This window comes from Arvicanthis niloticus, chromosome 28 (genome assembly GCF_011762505.2).
Source record: "Arvicanthis niloticus isolate mArvNil1 chromosome 28, mArvNil1.pat.X, whole genome shotgun sequence".
Taxonomy (NCBI): domain Eukaryota; kingdom Metazoa; phylum Chordata; class Mammalia; order Rodentia; family Muridae; genus Arvicanthis; species Arvicanthis niloticus.
The window spans coordinates 12,657,007-12,676,353 of record NC_133436.1 but is presented as its reverse complement, the minus strand read 5'-3'; the positions used below and the strand labels follow the sequence as shown (position 1 = coordinate 12,676,353).

Below are 19,347 nucleotides of genomic sequence, written 5' to 3'. Positions count from 1 at the left end.
CCCTTGCTGTTCTTTCTGTCTAGCATGGCCACCTGCCTCCCTCCCCATCTTTGCCAGGCTCAGTATCCTGCCAGCCTTCCTGGGACTCATTGCTGTACCCGTGTGTGGTTCGGTGGCCTGGCACTCACCACAGCGTACATGTGGTTTTGCCTTCACACAGTTGCTGCACCGCCATTCTGTCCAGTGCCGTTTTCTTCCCGCCCCTCCCACTTCCTGCACCCAAGTGCTGGCTGGGGGATGGAACCTAGGTCCTCACATACTAAGCAAGGACTCTATCACTAAGTGGCACCCCAGCCTGCGTTCTACGTATAGGGTCCCATTGAACTTGCAGTCTTCCTAGATTTAGCCTAAGTGGCTGAGATCGCAGGGCCCAGATCCCTCCCTGTTTCTACGATTATGGCACAGGCCTCAGAGCTCCACTCTGTAGATCCAAATCCTGTCCTGGAGTTTCGTGATAATGGTCTTGCACCTTATCTCTTCCCCGGGGCTACTTTCCTCATTTTGAAATGGGGATGATGAAGGTGTTGAGAGTCAGGGTTGGGGGCGTGTAGAAAGTTGGGTGGGAAGTTCTGAGGCCAGTGCCAGGTTCATGGTAATATTCCCTCTGCTGTGTGTTACCAACCAGCTATTAGAGTTCACCACAGGAGACCGCACACTTTCCCTTGAAGAGCGGAGCCCCGTGGCCCAATGATGATTTATAGCTTCTGGAGGTTTACATGTGGAAGGAGTTTTATACACGCATAATATCCTTCCATAGTCTAGGGGTCTGCAGCTGTTTTCTGCTGGACAATAGAATCTCCAGGCCAGGAGGATGTTACTCCCCTTGTATGCTTGGTATCCTCTTGGAGGATCCTAAAACACCAGTGTAGTATAAATTCCTTTAACATCCCCAGTCCTGTACCCCTGCAGAGCCCGTGCTGTGTGACAAGAGTGGCAGAGAGCCCCATCTTTCCCCAGAGTTGATGGATGAGTGGTGTGTATGCCTCTATACCTCTGTCTCCTCTGACGTGACATGCTCTCACTGACCAGCGTCCTCAACCCAAGCATGCAGATATGGAGGGACACGGTCATGACAGCCCCAAAGATGTGTCCACTCCCAGTATTCTGAGTGGCCCCTCCGTGCATGCGTCTAAGAGATGCTGAGACTTTCTCTGTGTACAACCCCCTACAGGCAGGAGTAGCCCTCCTGAGTGTGGCCTGCAAAGAGAGAGCCATAGCTCTTAAACCAGCCCCAGGGGTCGCAGAAATACACAGTGCTCAAGCCCCAGTCCCCTGACTCCACACTGTCTCACTTTGTGTGTTCCATGGTAGCTGGCACCACCCCAGGTGGCTGCTTTCTTCTAGGCTCTGAGATACTTTGGAAGTAAAAAGCCCACTTATCCAGAAGTCCGGGCCATTTTGATATGCCAACCCTGTGGACTCATCTCCCGGAGAAGAGAGGAGACATTTCTTTCAGTGGACAGAGCTTTGAGAACTCTTTGGGATTAAAGGCATCTCTGGTTCCCAAACCTTGCTCCTTCTCACACCTGCTTTTTGCTTCGTCTAGAGGGTAGTCTTCAGTCAGCCACCGCTTCGTGCTTCATGCTTTCTTCTGCAGGTCTGCAGCCTGTCTTAGCCGGGAATAGCATTTTAAAAAACACTGTAGCAGGTTGGTGTGATCCACAAACCCTAGGTTCTGTTCCAAGCACAAGCACACACACACACACAGATACACACACACACAGATACACACACACACAGATACACACACACACAGATACACACACACACACAGATACACACACACACACACACACACACACACCACACACACTAAAAATAAATAAAAAATAAGAAGAAAAGAATAATCTGATTTCAGTGTTGTTTTTCCCTATTTCTGTGAAGCACTCTGATTTCCTGTGTGAGCCTCCACAGATAAATTCACTGTGAAAATCCTCACATCAGGAGGGTTTCGTTTGTGTGGAATTTCACAGCCTGTGCCCACAGTCTAGCATGGAGGAGAATTTGTTGTGTTTGGATAGGAAGAAGAACTGTCAAGAGTGCAGACTTCCTTCCTGGATGGCCCCTCCTTCTATTACTTCCTCATTACGTTAGCAGCTGCTAGAGGATCCAAGATAAATCCTTTTTCCAGGTCGCCTGAGAGGTCAGGGATCAGGCAGGGACTGTTTTATTGCCTCATTATCAGGTCTGGCCTCCTGATTTACACTGTAGAGTGTAAACACGTGGGCTTGTGTTTGCTCACTTGTGAGTGCTTCCACGCCCACCACACGGCACATCCACACACCTATGTTTTGTTAATCCTATGCATCCCGAAGGAGATTTTGGAAGTATGGATGGAGGGACAGGTGAATCTCTTTTTGCAAGGTACAAGCCTTACCACAGCCCACCAGGGCTTTTCTCATCTGATCGTCTGAGCCAAGGGAGCCACCAATATGGAGGCAAGTGCCCTCCCTACCCATCTTATATGCACACAAATCTGTAAGTTCACTAGCAACACCCACTCCTGCCCCCAGCAGAATATGCACTCACAGACTTAAGGGTGTGCAAGAGACTCCTTGAAGCATGCTAGACATTTACACCGAGAGCTCAAGGCAGGAAGAGAGGTCAGAGCAGCTAGGAACAGCATCTGATGGTTCTTGTCTTCATATCTGTACCTTAGTCTCTCCTTTACCCTTAGCCAACACCTATTCTATGGAACCAGTTTCTTATCGCTCCTACCTTTTTGCCATCGTATCTTCTTGGCAGGCATCCTACATGGGGTTGCCACCAGGATGTATTTATTCGGAAGCATATATTGGAACTGGATGTGGTAGAAAATACCACTAATTCCATCACTGAGGAGGCTGAAGCACAAAGGTTAGGGGTTCAAGCCTCACCTTGGCTACATACTGAGTTTGAGGCCAGCCTGGGCAACTTGGCTATATGAGACTGTGTTTCAAAAATAATAATAAATAAACAAAACCAAGACTATGAGAAGGGCTGGGCTCAGCTGCACGTGTCTTTAATCCCTGTACCCAGGAGGCAGAAGCAGGTAGATTTTAGGCCAGCTGGGATACATACTGAGACCCTGCCCCCAAAATAAAAGGAAAATGAAGTCTATGTTGTAGTGATGTGGAATCAATCATACCACATTCTCATTCCCTGCCCCCAACCCCCATCATCAATGGAACTGGGGCATCTATAGGACTGTTTTTATAGGAGCCACAACCCAGTCTAAGCTGGTACCAGTGGCTCAGCACTGGCCTGGACCACGGATTGATTTTATACATATGACTCCACAGATGAATGGAGGACCTTGATGGCTGGGGGGATGTTTCAGTGATCACAGCATCTTTTTAATATGCTGAGGCCTTGGGTTGATCAGCACTGGAAATACAAATTCTTTCTCTGTCTGTCTGTCTGTCTGTCTGTCTGTCTCTGTCTCTCTCTCTCTCTCTCTCTCTCTCTCTCTCTCTCTCACACACACACACACACACACACACACACACACAATCTCTCACATGCCTGCCATGCACAAGATCCTGGGTTTCACTCCCATAACACATACACACTTATACTATCGTACACACACACATTAAATGTTTAAAAAAAAAAAAAAAAAGATAACTACTAGAAACCAAAGACCATTCCCCAAGGAACTGCCAGTTTTGCTGCTTTTTATTTAACATATTTAACGCAGACTCCAGCATTACCAGTTTTATATTTTATTCCCACAGAGGGTCTGACCTGCCTCACGTGTTAGCCGATGCAAATTCTATGTATTCTGGTTGCCCCGCCTACCTATGCCTGGTGACCTTTATAGGCCTCTGTGCTCACATGTGACTTCGGTGGTTTTCCAATGCTTGGCCAATGGGAAGTGGCATTATTAGGAGGTGTGGCTTGTTGGAGGAAGTGTGTCACTGTGTAGGTGGGATTTGAGGTCTCCTAGTGTTCAAGCTTCACCCAGTGTGGAAGAGAGTCTCCTAGCTGCCTGCAGAATAGAATCTTCTGGCTGCTATCAGAAGACAGTCTCTTCCTGGCTACCTTCAGATCAAGATATAGAACTCTCATCTCCAGCATTGTATCTGCCTGTAGGTCTGCCATGGTGATAATGCAGGAAACCTTTGAAACTGAAAGCCAGCCCCAGTTAAATGTTTTCTTTTCTAAGAGTTGCCTTGATCACTGTGTCTCTTCACTAAAGCAGTGACTGAATTTATTTTCACATTCGTCAGATGGATAGCAAATAAGTTTACACCCGAGCAAAGGCCAAACACTGGTGATGTCTCCCAAGTGTCAAGAAATCTATCAAAATGTGACAACAGGAGTCACCCTTCGGGATATCACATCTGAGAGATACCAGGTGGCCTACCTCTCTAACTCTAACCCTAACCCCGATGCCCACACAAACTTAACTTCTTCTCACAAGGTATTTCGATTCAGATCTTTGGATATTAAAATATTAAGCCAGTTATGTGGTGCTTGTCTCCAAAGCCCTCACTCTGTAGGCTGAGGCAGGAGAATGAGGAGTTCAAGGACAGCCTGGACTCACGTCAGTAAATAAACCAAGAAATAAATGCAAAATTTGGGAGAAACTCCAAACTTACAGTCAGTGTGTGCAATATACTGTTAAAAGCACCATACATTTTCTTTCCAGCTCCCACACATTCATGAAATCTGGGTCTTAAGGAAATTCATTTTGTTTCCCCTACACATTCTGGCCGCTCCCATCCTGCCCTGCCCTTCCACAAACCCTTTAGCAACCTTGCTAAGAATCATCTCAAGGTCAGAAACTCTGCCCCACTTTTTCTCCTTGTAAATGTCTCTTCCTTTAACTGTGGCCCGGACTTCCCCATTTCTTCCCATTTTCTGGGTGTCTCCGCTTTCTTGTTTGAAAGACGTTTCACCAGGACAATCGGTCCTTGGTTCTCCAACCTATTTGCAGAGTCCCTCCACCATCTTTCTCCACATCCCAGATGGGAAGGCAGCAGTCTGATTCACGGCAGCGCTTCCTTCCAATCCAGAACGGGTCTTACTTCATTTCCCATCAGGTCCAATCAGGGGCATGCTTGCGTCCTGATATATTTCCTGCCCAATCAGGGGCAAGCATACATCCTGACGTATTTCCTGCTCATCTTCTTCCTGCCCACATGGGATCAAGCACATCCAGTATAGAAGGGTCAAACAAACTTCTTTTCAGGGGAGTGAAACCATAAAAAATACCTTCCAGCATTTAACTTTGGTTTTCACACTAGCATTTTCTCAAATCTTTGACTGACCCACTAACAAAAGATATGTCCATAGTTACCAAATTTCTAAATGTTAAATGGACATTGTATCTTCTTTTCTCTTTTTCTTTCTCCTCCTCCTCCTCCTCCTCCTCCTCCTCCTCCTCCTCCTCCTCTTCCTCCTCCTCGTCTTTCCCTCTTTATTTCTCTTTTTGCGCTCTCTTTCTCTCTCCCTCCCCCCCCCCCCCCCCCCCCCCCGTTCTTATCCCATAGCCTAGGTGACCTAGAATTCACTATAGCCCAGGTTGGTCTGAACCTCATTTTATAGGTCAGACTGTCCTAGACTTCACTTTGTAGCTCAGGCTGGCCTTGAACTTGCATCATCCCCCTCACCTTAGCATTGTTGGGGTCTCATATGTGAGCTACCGAGTCCGTCTTTAACTCTTCCCATTTCAGACAGCTTACATCTCACGCGGACTGTCTGTGAAACTAGCGAGCTCCTTGAAAATACATAATGACATAGAAGCAGAAAGGTGAGATTAAAAAAATAAATAGAACGCTGTGGGCCAGGCCTGGGAAGACACACCCACCACTGCACACAAGGACCAGGATGCTGACCATGGTCTCAGGGCTCTGGCCCCTCCTGGACTTGACTTCTCTTTCCTATCTAGCATGGTGTTTGTTTGTAGAAAACAGTGAGTTCTTTCTTTTCTTCAGGAACCTTTGGTGCTCTGGTCTAGCAGGGGACAAGTCTGTGTCCCATGTGACCTACAGGGCACTGCAATCTCAGCGCGACCTCCACTCCCGGCCTTCTCCCCTCCTGCGCCCTCTCATCGTCCCCCGCCCCTTCCTAGTCCAGCCACTCCCATGCACTGAGGTTGCCCTCCTTACAGCTGTGTCCCATGTGTTGGCACACAGCCACCTACAGTTCAGCATCATGGCTCCATCACAGCGTTTCTTATCTTTTCAACTGGATTATGATCCCCATGAGGACACGGCTCAGGTTTCTCCTCCATTCCAATCTTCTCTGAGGACAGGGACCTGGACTTTGGACCCCACCTCTTCCTATCACTTTAGTGCCTCTTTTACTCCATTTGAAGGATGTCAAGGGTCACCAGAGCCTTCTCAGTGGCTGTTTGGGCAGGGACAGCCATAGAGATCATCTCAGGTGCAGCCTGACTTACAGATGACACTAGACTGCAGGGACTTAGTATGTTAGTGGCAAGCAGCACAACATTGCAAAAGCTCTACTCCAGCTCAGCTCGGTGAAGCAGGGCTTGTCCCAGCAATGGGTAATATAGTCTTAAAAGTTTAATACAACAGTTGGCTTTTTGTGGCAATTACACTTCTGACAACTTGAGTTACCTTAAGTCAATGTTGGTACTTAACAGATCATCAGAGAAGTGCCCTATCTCTTCAGTGCCTGACGAGTGCTCAGGACACAAGCACACATGCATCTCTGAGGTGACAGTTTCCTGGACTGAGCATGGGACACTCACCAATCGATGCACCTACTTATCAGTGGCAGCCAGGATGCTAACAACATTTCAAGGTGCAGAGCGTTCAGGAACAGATGACGTTGAAGCACCAAAAGAGTTACATGCCTGGAGCTTTTCCCCACTCTTCTTGGACTCTCTGTTAAAACTCAGCAGTAATGCTGATCTCAGAACTGGAAAACAGAAGACCAAAATGAAGAACTTAACTTCCTCCCAGACCTTAAGCTTTCTGGTCCTGTGTCTTGAATGCACTCACTCTACTCACACAGAGGCATGCATAGGGACTGTTACTGGATGGACACAATCTAAAGCTGCCTTAATAAGACCTGGTGACAGAGCTCACGAGTAGGAATCTTGCCTACTGTGTGCAAGACCTGGGTTTGATCACACACAGACACACACACACACACACACACACACCCCTTCTTTGTGAGATAAACAGGTACAGCTTGCAAGTGAATTTCATGATCTCTACTGCAGGAGGACTTTCACTCTAAGAAAGTGAGTTGTTTAAATTTTAAACTATGCCATCACCACCCCTCCCCCATTTACATGTTAAACTTGACAGGCATGGGGAAGGCCATACATGTGTTCTCAGTCCAAGAGTCGTTCCACAGATTTCAACTACAGTGTGAGTATGGCTTATGGCCTTGAGCCAAGCTTAACTCACCAGTCTCTGGGAATGTTATGTGGTAGCTGAGGACCATAGCTGATTCTATAGGTGTGTGTTCCCTATGCAGGATGCTATTGGTGGTGTTTTTTGGACTAAAATGTCATTTTCACTACCCTAACAAGATATAGTTACTAAATTTTCTCTTGAGTATATGTATGTGTATGAATGTGTGTGACTGCGTATATGTGTTTGAGAATGTATATATCTGTGTATGTGTATATGTGTCCATATATATATATGTATGTATATATATATATATATATATAGACACACACACACACACACACACACACACACATATATATATATATGCATGCCTGTGCATGTGTATGCATGTGTGTTTATGTGTATATATAGATATGTATATGTGTGTGCATGTGTATGTATGTATATATATGTGTGTGTGTGTGCATGCATTTGTGTATGTGTGTATAAGTGTATGTGTGATGTGTGTACATGTATCTGTGTGTGCATGTGTGTATATGTACATATGTGTGTGCTTGTGTATGTGCATGTGTGTGCATGTGCTCTTTTTATATCTTATCTGCCAGAGTTGAGTCAGAGAAAATGAGGCAGAGGAAAGATCTAAGTTCTCCAACCAAATTTTTGCTGTTCATTGTTTCTTTGAGGTTATTTGATCCTTTAAGTTTTTAAAGAGGCCCCAGAAGAAGAAGGAACTGCAGAGAGAGAAGAGAGCCATCTCGATGATGCTTTCCTTCCTCCACCCAGTTTCCTCCAATCCTCACCAGGCGAAGTTTAGCTGAGGACACAGCATGCCTCTCCAGCCTCCACCTTTTGGGGACCACTGCAGATGGCACAAGGGGAGAGGCACAAGTGTTGGCTGCCTTGTTTTTCCTGGATGTCTGCTGAGGCCTGAGAAAGGAAAACCCACGTGTGTTGCCAAGTCAAGCATTTTCATAGGGTGAGTCACACAGGCGGCGCTTAACTGGATGAATGTGCAGCAGGGATGCTAAGGCACAGATGCCCATCCTGAGGGATGAAGTGCCTTTGCCAGTGTGACTTCGGGACGGTTCTCAACAAAGCCATTCCATGGCTCTGCTTTGTTATGAGCACCATATAAGCAGTGGGGGCTCTTGTCAGTCCCTTTCCAGTTTTCTTTAAAGCTGCTCTGAAGCCATTGGTTTAAACCAGTAAGGAATTTGAAAAGCCTGTGTTCTTCATTGGAGTTTAATTAAAACACCCTGGGCTTTCCAGGAGTATGTGGCTTGGAGCACTGGGAAACTGCAAACTCAGAAGCCTAGAATTGGGCCCAGGAAGAAGGCTAGAGTTCTGGCTAGCTTCATGCATAGCCTGCATGTTCTTAAACATATCACGATCCTAGTAGAGGGTTGATTGATTATTCAATTACAGATTTGGGGGTTTTTACCTAAATAGAGACAATATCAAAGTGCTCATAATTCTTTGAATTTTTTTTTTTTTTTTGTATTTCTGTAAGCATACTTGTTATGCACCTACTATGTGCAAAGTGAATGTGAGTGCTGGGAATGCAGTCCTGAATATGACTTTAGCACTCGACCCCTTGCCTCATAGAACTCTTAGCTCTGTGTGGTCCCTCTTGGTCTCTAAGGTCATCTTAGAGATTAGCTTAAACTTGACTCTCACAAAATTTCAAATAGTTAGGGGAAATAGTTTTTAATATAGCACCGATCACCAATATGTAGTTTATAACTGTATGCATATTTATTTTTACTTTTGCAATTTATTTTAAATTGATGCATAAAACCATTAAAACTCTGCATACGGGTAAAAGTTCATGTTGTAGTATAATACATGCATATATTTCACGATGTTTTAATCAGGTTAAGCACACTTATCTCCCTAAGCGTTGTTATTTCTTTAGGGTGAGAATTTTTACAATCTCCTTCTCTGGTGTCTTGAAATGTCCTGTACGTTGCTGCTATCCTACTTCAAAGCAGTACAGCAGAACCTCTTGTGTCTGTCTGTCTGTCACTCCCTTGACTGGCATTTTCCCTCCCCAACCTTTTACTCTGGCAGCCTCTGGCCACCACCATTTCATTCTCAGTGTCTGTAAGATCAACTTTTCTAGATTCCACCATCATGGAGTAAGATCCCTTGGTTTTTGGTTACTTTATGTCTGGCTTATTTCACTTAACATAATGATCAAGTGTATGTGTATACATGCTTGTGTGTGTATACATGCTTGTGTGTGTATATAAGCTTGTTTGTGTGTATATACATTCTTGTGTGTGTATACATGCTTGTGTGAGTATACATGCTTGTGTGTGTGTGTGGGAATGAGTGTATAGAGGCAAGAGGCCAACATTTGGTGTCTTCCTCAATCCCTCCCAACCGTATATGTTAAGATAAGGTTTCTTACATCAAACTAAATGGAGAGAAACTTGAAGCAATCCCACTGAAGTCAGGGATTAGACAAGGCTACCCACTCTTTCCCTACCTATTCAATATAGTACTTGAAGTCCTAGTCAGAGCAATTAGACAACAAAAAGAGATCAAAGGGATACAAATTGGAAAGGAGGAAGTCAAACTATCACTATTTGCAGATGATCTGATAGTATACTTAAGTGACCCCAAGAATTTCACTAGAGAACTCCTAAACCTGATAAGCAACTTCAGCAAAGTGGCTGGATATAAAATCAACTCAAACAAATCAGTAGCCTTCCTATAATCAAAGGATAAACAGGCTGAGAACGAGATTAGGGAAATGACACCCTTCACGATAGTCACAAATAATATTAAATTCCTTGGTGTGACTCTAACCAAGCAAGTGAAAGATCTGTACAAAAGTGCAAGAGCTTCAAGTCTCTGAAGAAAGAAATCAAAGATCTCAGAAGATGGAAAGATCTCCCATGCTCATGGATTGGCAGGATTAATGTAGTAAAAATGGCCATGTTGTCGAAGGCAATCTACAGATTCAATGCAATCCCCATCAAAATTCCAACTCACTTCTTCACAGAGTTAGAAAAGAACAATTTGCAAATTCATTTGGAATAACAAAAACAAACAAACTAAAAAACCCAGGATATTGAAAACTATTCTCAACAATAAAAGAACTTGTCGGGGAATCACCATCCCTGACCTCAGGCTGTACTACAGAGCAATAGTGATAAAAAAAAAATCTGCAGGAAATTGGTACAGAGACAGGCAGGTAGATCAATGGAACAGAATTGAATGTCCAGATATGAACCCACACACCTATGGTTGCTTGCTCTTTGACAAAGGAGCTAAAGCCATGTAGTGGAAAAAGGACAGCATTTTCAACAAATGATGCTGGTTCAACTGGAGGTCAGCATGTAGAAGAATGCAAATCAACCCATTCTTATCTCCTTGTACAAAGCTCAAGTCCAAGTGGATCAAGGACATTCACATAAAACCAGATACACTGACACTAATAGAAGAGAAAGTGGGGAAGAGCCTCAAACACATGGGCACAGGGGAAAATTTCCTGAACATAACACCAATGGTTTATGCTCTAAGATAATGGAACCTCATAAAATTGCAAAGCTTCTGTAAGGCAAAGGACATTGTCAATAGGACAAAATGGTAACTAACAGACTGGGAAAAGATCTTTACCAACCCTACATCCGATAGAGGGCTAATATCTTTGTATATGTTTACAAATAACTCAAGAAATTAGACTCCAGACAATCAAATAACCCTATTAAAAATGGGTTACAGAGTTAAACAAAGAGTTCTCAACTGAGGAAACTCGAATGGCTAGAAAGCACCTAAAGAAATGTTCAATATCCTTAGTCATCAGGGAAATGAAAATCAAAACAACCCTGAGATTCCACCTCACACCAGTCAGAATGGCTAAGATCAAAAACTCAGGTGACAGCAAATGCTGGCGAGGATGTGGAGAAAAAGGGACACTCCTCCATTGTTGGTGGGATTGTAAGCTGGTATAATCACTCTGGAAACCAGTCTGGTGGTTCCTCAGAAAATTGGACATAGCACTACCTGAGGACCCAGTTATACCACTCCTGGGCATATACCTAGAAGATGGTCTAACATATAACAAGGACACATGCTCTACTATGTTCATAGCACCCTTATTTATAATAGCCAGAAGCTGGAAACAACCCAGATGTCCCTCAACAGAGGAATGGATACAGAAAATGTGGTACATTTACACAATTAAAGACAATGAATTCATAAAATTCTTAGTCAAATGGATGGAACTAGAAAATATCATCCCGAGTGAGGTAACTCAGTCACAAAAGAACACACATGGCAAACACTCATTGATAAGTGGATGTTAGCCTAAAAGCTCAGAATACCCAAAGATACAATTCACAGACCATGTGAAGCTCAAGAAGGAAGACCCAAATGTGGATGTTTCAGTCCTTCTTAGAAGGGGGAACAAAATACTCATGGGAGGAAATACGAAGACAAAGTGTGGAGCAAAGACTGAAGGAAAGGCCATCCAGAGACTGCCCCACCCGAGCCTCCATTCCATATATAGTCACCAAACCTGGACACTATTGCAGATGCCAAGAAGTACTCGCTGACAGGAGCCTGATAGAGCTGTCTCCTGAGAGGCTCTTTCAGAGCCTGGCAAATACAGAGGCAGATGCTTGCAGCCAACTATTGGACTGACTCTTGGGTTTCCAAGGGAGGAGTTGGAGAAAGGACTGAAGGAGCTGAAGGGGTTTGCAACCCAATATCAACCAACCAGATGCCCCAGAGCTCCCAGAAACTAAACCACCAACTGAGGAGTACACATACAGGGTTCCATGGCTCCAGCAGCATATGTAGCTGAGGGTTGCTTTGTCGGACATCATGGGAGGAGAGGCCCTTGGTCCTGGGAAGGCTCCATGCCCCAGTGTAGGGGAATGCCAGGGCAGGGAGGCAGGAGTGGGTGGGTGGGTGAGGACCCTCATAGAAGCAGGGGGAAGGGGGAAACCACGAAAGGGGATAACGTTTGAAATGTAAATAAATAAAATATCCAATAAAAGAAAAAAGTGATAAGGTTTCTTAGTGAACCCAGCACTCACCAGTTGATCAATGAATTCCATAAGTCTGCCTGTCTATACCTGCCCTCAGCTATGGCTACAGATGCACATGGCCATGCCCAGATTTTCTGTGTGGGTCTTAGGATCTGAACTCAGGACTGCATTCATGTGTGTCAGGCACTTTACCAACTGAGCCGTCTCCCCAGCCCAATACATCACCTTTGAATCTATCCAGGTTGCCAGAAATGGCAGGAATCGGTTCTCTTTTCATTGTCAGATACTAGTCCACTGTGTTCATGTACTGTGTTTTCTCTGTCCCTTCATCATTTGGTGAGCATTTAGGTTATTTCTGTTTCTGGGCTGTTATGAACGGTGCCTAAGCAAGTCATGGCTTCTGGTGTTAACTTTAACTCCTTCTATCTTCCTCTCTGTGAATACCATTCTTTTTGGGTTTTTTTGTTTGTTTGTTTGTTTTTCCTTCTTCCATGAGTGGCTGAGTTTATCACTTTCAGCCCTTTATTTATTTATTTATTTATTTTGACAATTCATTTATTCAACACGTACATGTGTGTAGTGTATTACAGAAGACGGCTGGCCATTGGAAATGTGGAAATGCATCAAACCCTTGAACTCACGGGTTTTACTCAACTGAAAGCAATCCATTTTACTGCAAGCGATCCATTCACAATTCCAAGCTGGTGCTCTGTGAAAGGATGATGGTAAATATATGTCAGAATCATCAAGGCCAGAAAGGCTAGGGTTTTTTGGCATTGTAGGGTTTTGTTTGTTTTTGTTTTTTTGTTTTGTTTTGAAAACACCTAACTACTAAATCTCAAACCTGAATTTCTGAGAGGCAGACGCCCTCAAGTCACACATCCCGTGACTCATGTATGGACCACTTTGCTGTGGACCTGAGTCTTTCCGACCTCCATAGCCACATTTCCCAGGAGTGTGTAAGACATTTGGGATGGCTTTGAGTCTGTAGTAACAGAATAATTGTGCTCACTTTATAACACCTGTTATATGCTGGGTAACAGTGTAGACTGACATATGACATCAGGTCAGTCCTGATGACACATGACCTGATGACCTATGACACGTTATCTCAGGACACCAGGTCCTCTGTGTTTCTGTAATGATCTTTTAGAGGATGGTAGATGTTGGGCAATGTAACTTTGTTTAAAATTTTATTTTCAAATAAAAAAATTTCCTTACTTCTATTGGAATATTTCTAATGATAAGATTCATGAAAGGGCTATTATATTTTTAAACACCAGGCCACCTTCCCTTGAGAAGCCAACTCTCACACTTGGGTGTGTCTCACTTACTGCAGCTTTTCTCCTAGAAGCCCGCAGTTCTTCCTGTCTTTTTCTTTCTGGGTGCTTCTCATTCTACATCCTCAAGCTTAAACCTATATTAAAGTATATTGACTGTGGTGGTTTGTAGATGCTTGACCCAGGGTGTGGCACTATCAAGAGGTGTGGCCTTGTTGGAGTAGGTGTGTCACTGTCGGTGTGGGCTTAAGACCATCACTCTAGCTGCCTGGAAGTCAGTATTCTGCTCCTGGCTTCCTTCAGATGAAGATGTGGAACTCTCAGCTCCTCCTCCACCATGCTGCCTGGATGCTGCCACGCTCCCGCCTTGATGATAATGGACTGAACCTCTGTAAGCCAGCCCCAGTTAAATGCTGTCATTTATAAGACTTGCCTTGGTCATGGTGTCTGTTCGCAGCAGTAAAACCCTAAGACATTGACCAACCCCCAACTCTGCTTTAAAGAAATGTCCTCTTTGCTCTGTCAATACAACTTGAGAATTTCCCTAAAGTGACTACCAGGATTCAGAAGTTGTAGTCTATGCCTGTCTTGGGGGTAGGGGGAGTCACCTGGCTTTACTTTCAGGATTACTTTTACTTTGAGGAGGTCTCTCTGTTAATAAAGTCTCTCTTCAGAGCTCTCAGTCACAGACTCAGCTCAGGTTTCCCTGTTCTGTATTGGGGTTCAAATCTAACGTTTTTTATATTTCACACAAGTCCTCCATGACTAAGACGCTCCTCAGCCCGAACAGATTTTTCTCTTTTGAGACATGATCTTGATATACAGCCCTGGCTGGCATCAACTGTGTAGCTGGCCTTGTGTTAGAGGCAATACTCCTGCCTTACCTGCTCCAGTGCTAGGATTACAGGCACGCACCACTGCATCCAAGTCTGAATACGATTTTAATTCTAGTTTGTGGGTGGGTCTCTGTGAAGAAGATGCAAGCTTTTGTTTCTTTCCCAGGAAGATGCTGAATGGTTGGCTCTTTTTTTCTCTCAGATGCACCATGATGTAGTACTGGGAGGGTAGAACCCCTCTACAGCTTAGACGTGAGGTGGGCCTCCCTGCCATCTTGTTCCTTGTGCTTTGGAGACTCTATAGTCTTCCACATACATTTCTTCATCATGAGAACCTTCTAGGTCATACTTACTAAGTGAAAATGAATCCCAGGAAGCTGCATTTTACTCCATGGTTAGAATAAAGTAACATTCAAAGAATCTGCAGTGAGCCTTCCATATTGAGCTAAGCTACACCAGCCATGAGGAGGGGGAAGTTGGGATATGAGGGCAGGGGAGATGTTTTCAGAGGCTCCTCCATGGGGGTGGGGTGTTCACAGAGGCTCCTTCAAACATCTTTCAGAGCTCTGCAGAAATGGAAGCAGTCCATTGTGTCTGTGAGGAAGGCACACCCCTGCTTGTCCAGCCTCCCTAGATGTGGAAACCCAGTGCAAGCCACACCAGAGACTACTTACAGCACACCAGGCATTTCCTGTTTCTGATCCCAGGCCTTCCAGAACACTTCCCGAGAGGTGGAAAGCCTGACTTCTTTCTCCTGGTACGTTCTTACTATATACTAAGTGGCTAATTTCATGTAATTAAGGAAGCTTTTTGCAGAGAGACTAAATAGATCCAGGGGATGTGTAAAAGCAGATGTGTGTGTGTGTGTGGGGGGGCGCACATTAGAATTGAGGGTGCAGTTGTGTTTGACTTTAAGGAGTGTTTTCCACTTGCAAAGAAAGCTTTGGAAATACCAGGGACAAATGCTGTACAATACCATTTTCTGAGAGCCCATGCAGGCCAGTTTATTTATATATTAAAGAGTTGCCTCTTTTAAAGCCTTGAGAACTCCAGAAGGTCCATATGTATAGTACGTTATATATAAAACTTATTTATGATCTGGGGAAACTTAATAGGTAAGCACTAGAAATGTTAATATTCTTCAAATGTATATTTTCCGCAGGCCAGGGGACTGAACAAAGGCCTTAAGTGTTTGTAATGACCCTTCCCAAGAACCTCATGAAATCTAGACCGATGGTGCCTGCCTGAGGTCCCAGATACCCAAGGCAAGAGAGTCAAGTTCAAGAGCTTCCTGAGGTACAGAGTGAGTTCAAGCCCAGTATAATCAACTTAGTGAGACCTTGTCTCAGTGTAAAAATATAAAAAGGTCTGAGGACGTAGTTCAGTGGTAGAGTGCTTGCACGGGGCATAAGAAGCCTTAGAATCAATCTTTAGTACACATGCACCGTCTCTCACACACAGACACCCTCACATACACACAGTCACACACACACACAGCCACACACACACTCATACACACAGACACACATATAGTCACACATATTGTCATATACACAGTCACACACACAGGCACACACTCACAAAACCAGAGACACACATAGTTGCATACTTGCACACTCACGCACACATACACTCAGTCACACTCACACACACACAGAGGCACTTACAATTACACACACACACACACACACACACACACACACACACACTTAACCAGTCACACATACAGTCACACACAGACATACAGACACACATAGACACATACACTCACACACACATATACACACACTACTCCCAAACACACACCCCTCATCAATGGTACCAGTCCCACTTTGTACATGAGAAAAACGACATTTCAGGAGGCTAATTGGCCCTAGGCCAGCTAAAAGTAACGGAATGGCACTTCTGGCGACCCACTTTGGTTTCAGAGTTCATCTCAGTGAGCCTGTGTTGTGTCACCTGGCTACGAATGCTAAGAACAGTTGCTTTTATGATGCTTCGCCATGGAGGCAAGGGCAGCCCCCACGTGGTAGAGTCCTGTGCACTTATTTTGATTAACACACTGTGTAGCACCATATCCAACGGGCTCCCGAGTCTCCTCGACCAGGACTCCCACAAAGAAGCTGAGTGCAAGCTGACCAATTGACCTGTTTTCCAGAATCCTCTGCCACCCTGTCATCTCTGTCATCTGAGTTTTGTTTTGTTCTGTTTTTTTTTTGTTTGTTTGTTTTTGACATAGAGCCTCCTTCATGCATGTCTGACTGGCCTCAGATTCACTGTGTAGCTGAGAATGATCTTTGATTTCTGATCTTCCTGCCTCTTCCTCCCATGCGCTGAGATTGCAGGCTGGGATCCCCATGCCTTGTTTATTCTGTAGTGAACATTGAACCCTGGGATTTCTGCATGCTAGGCAAGCACTGTACCAGCTGAGCCACACCCATAGCCTACCTCATGTCCATTCAGTGTCTGATTTCCCTGTTACCCTCTCTCCACAGTCAGTGGCTCAACAGGCACACCGTTCCCATTTATTTAAATACTCCAGGGCTAGCGATATAACTCATCCCAATGGAGCACATGCTTAGCAGGCCCCGGTCCTCATCCTCAGTGCTGCAAAGTAAACACACAAATAATCAGAAGATAAATAAAGGCTGCATAGTTTTGGATCCAAAAACACCAGGATGCTGTGACATCCAACAGAATCACCCATTTTCCCTTCCATTCCAGCTCTGATGTAAAATGGTACTCTGCAAAGCATCCCTTAGGCCTTTCTCACTGTGCTGAGATGCACACCTTTGGGACAGAGCCATGGCACGAGGCTGCCGAGTTGAGGCTGTGGCCATGTAAATGAAAACCATCAGGCTGAAGGAGAAGGGGTGGATGACTCCAGGCCCCAAGGCTAGACTTGTTCACTTTCCTCATGGATAGTGGGATGCAGTTATTGGTCCTCTGACCTCTGCTCCAAGCAGTGGGCTGGAGAAGGAGCAGGACCCCAATTATGCTACCCTGGACCAGAACTTTCTGCAAGGCAGGAGCTGTGTCGTGGTATTCCTGGGGGTCTTGCTCAGTGCCTGACTCTGACTATATATCAAGGAGTTAATGTTTGAAAGGCAACAGGAACATGAGTTGCTTATGCACACGGGAGGGACAAGGGTTCCTGGCTTTCTGCCTTCTACTGTTTTTGTGAATGTTAGGAGAAGAATGCTTCAGCTCCCAGGTTTGAAACCCATTCGCCAAACTTTCAATAAAAGAAATGTAAGCCGGGTGGTGGTGGTGCACGCCTTTAATCCCAGCACTTGGGAGGCAGAGACAGGCGGATTTCTGAGTTCGAGGCCAGCCTGGTCTACAGAGTGAGTTCCAGGACAGCCAGGGCTACACAGAGAAACCCTGTCTCGAAAAACAAACAAACAAACAAACCAAAAAAAAAAAGAGAGAGAGAGAGAGAGAGAGAGAGAGAGAGAGAGAGAGAGAGAGAGAGAGAGAGAAAGAAATGTATAACTGAGGAAGCCCCCAGGAAAGAATTTTTTGTACAAATAAATTAAAAGTATGGTTTGAACAGTAGTTATTTCCTGCAATACTAAATTGCTCATGTTTTTAAGTGGCCCCAATAGTCCTTGCCCTGAAGTCTGAAACCCTAAACAGAAGCCATGCTGGTATGCACGCCAAGTTCAGGCAAACTGTTGTATTCAGTGTCAGTGCTCATGTAATGAACCCTTAAGCAATTTAAACTTGACATGTTCTTCTATTAAAACAACTAAACCAATCCGGGCCTAGTGGCTTACATCTGTAATCTCAACATTCAGGAGGCTAAGACAGAAAGGATGTGGCTAGGTAGTTGCTTCCGGGCTAACCTGAGCTAGGTAGTTGCTTCCAGACCAGCTTGGGCTCTAGCATAAAGACCCTATTGCAAAATATTAAAAAAAAAAAAAAAAAAAAAAAAAAAGAGCTGAGTGCAAGGTTCTAACACAGCACTCAGGAGGACTGGGAATTCAAGGTTGGCCTTGGCTACCTAAAGGTCCAAGGTCAATCTGGTCCATGTGAGATTCTGAGTCGAAAAAACAAACGCAAAAAACGAATAAGTAAATAAAAATAAAAGACTAAGCCATACTTCCTTTCCTGTCTACCTTCATTGTCTCTCAAGCCTCAGAAGGAAAGCATATAATATTGCTATCCGTCTGACAGAAGATGGTTTCAAGCAATTACTATCACTAAAGAGACTATGCCAAGGGTGGAGTAGTGTAGAAGAAACAAAAAATACAAAAGAAATGGCAGGCAAGGTGTGGACCGTGCCTCTCTGGAGTGACACCTCCAGGAACGGACTTGGTGTCAAAGAGCAGCCGCCAACACCCAGAGGTTTCCAGGCAGCAGGTGAGGTTCATAACAACAGGAATAAAGGCAGCTGGCAGGCACAGATCTGGAGAGATGGCATGAGCCTTGGGCTGGGCGCTGAGGAAGAATGTGCTGTCTTAGTGTTTTCCACGTTGAACAAAAGAGCACTGTAAATGTTAATGTCTCCAGGGTATGGTGCTGCCTTTGTTGATTGACTGCAGTCGGAGGTAATGAAGATGGGTGCATATGCACACCAGCAGAGTCCAGGGGTTAGCTGGAGAGCTGAAGTCCCATAAATCCCACATCCGGGAACCTTCTGTTTGTGATCCCTTTTGCAAGCTTTGAGCTTTACGGGGAGGCGTCGCTCCAGTTCCTCCTTGGAGCATCTTTTGTGTGCGTTAGCTGCTTGGACGTCTTCTTGGTTACAGTGGCTGCTCCGCTTTTTATTTTATTTTTTTCTCCTTAACTGCAACAGTTTATTTTTGAATTAATTGCTTCTTCACAGCCTCTGTTCCCAGGCCAGACTTTTATTGGATGTAGTTGGCGGAGACATCGTTTCCTTGACTATCTTGGAATGTTTGTA

General features: G+C 44.8%; 1 protein-coding gene across 5 annotated transcripts in view; it reads left to right on the top strand.

Annotated features, from left to right (window-relative positions):
* LOC143440096 (uncharacterized) overlaps window positions 1-19,347 on the top strand; it is a 95,894-nt gene that overhangs the window by 64,738 nt on the left and 11,809 nt on the right. For 2 of the 5 annotated variants that reach the window (XM_076926732.1, XM_076926728.1), the window contains exon 3: window positions 15,001-15,195. In XM_076926732.1, the coding sequence (XP_076782847.1) occupies window positions 15,073-15,195 (123 nt within the window). In that variant the 5' untranslated portion in view covers window positions 15,001-15,072. Of the gene's footprint in view, window positions 1-6,595; window positions 7,202-8,002; window positions 8,296-12,262; window positions 15,196-19,347 lie in introns of those variants that run through there. The other 3 variants (XM_076926730.1, XM_076926731.1, XM_076926729.1) reach the window with 3 other exon arrangements.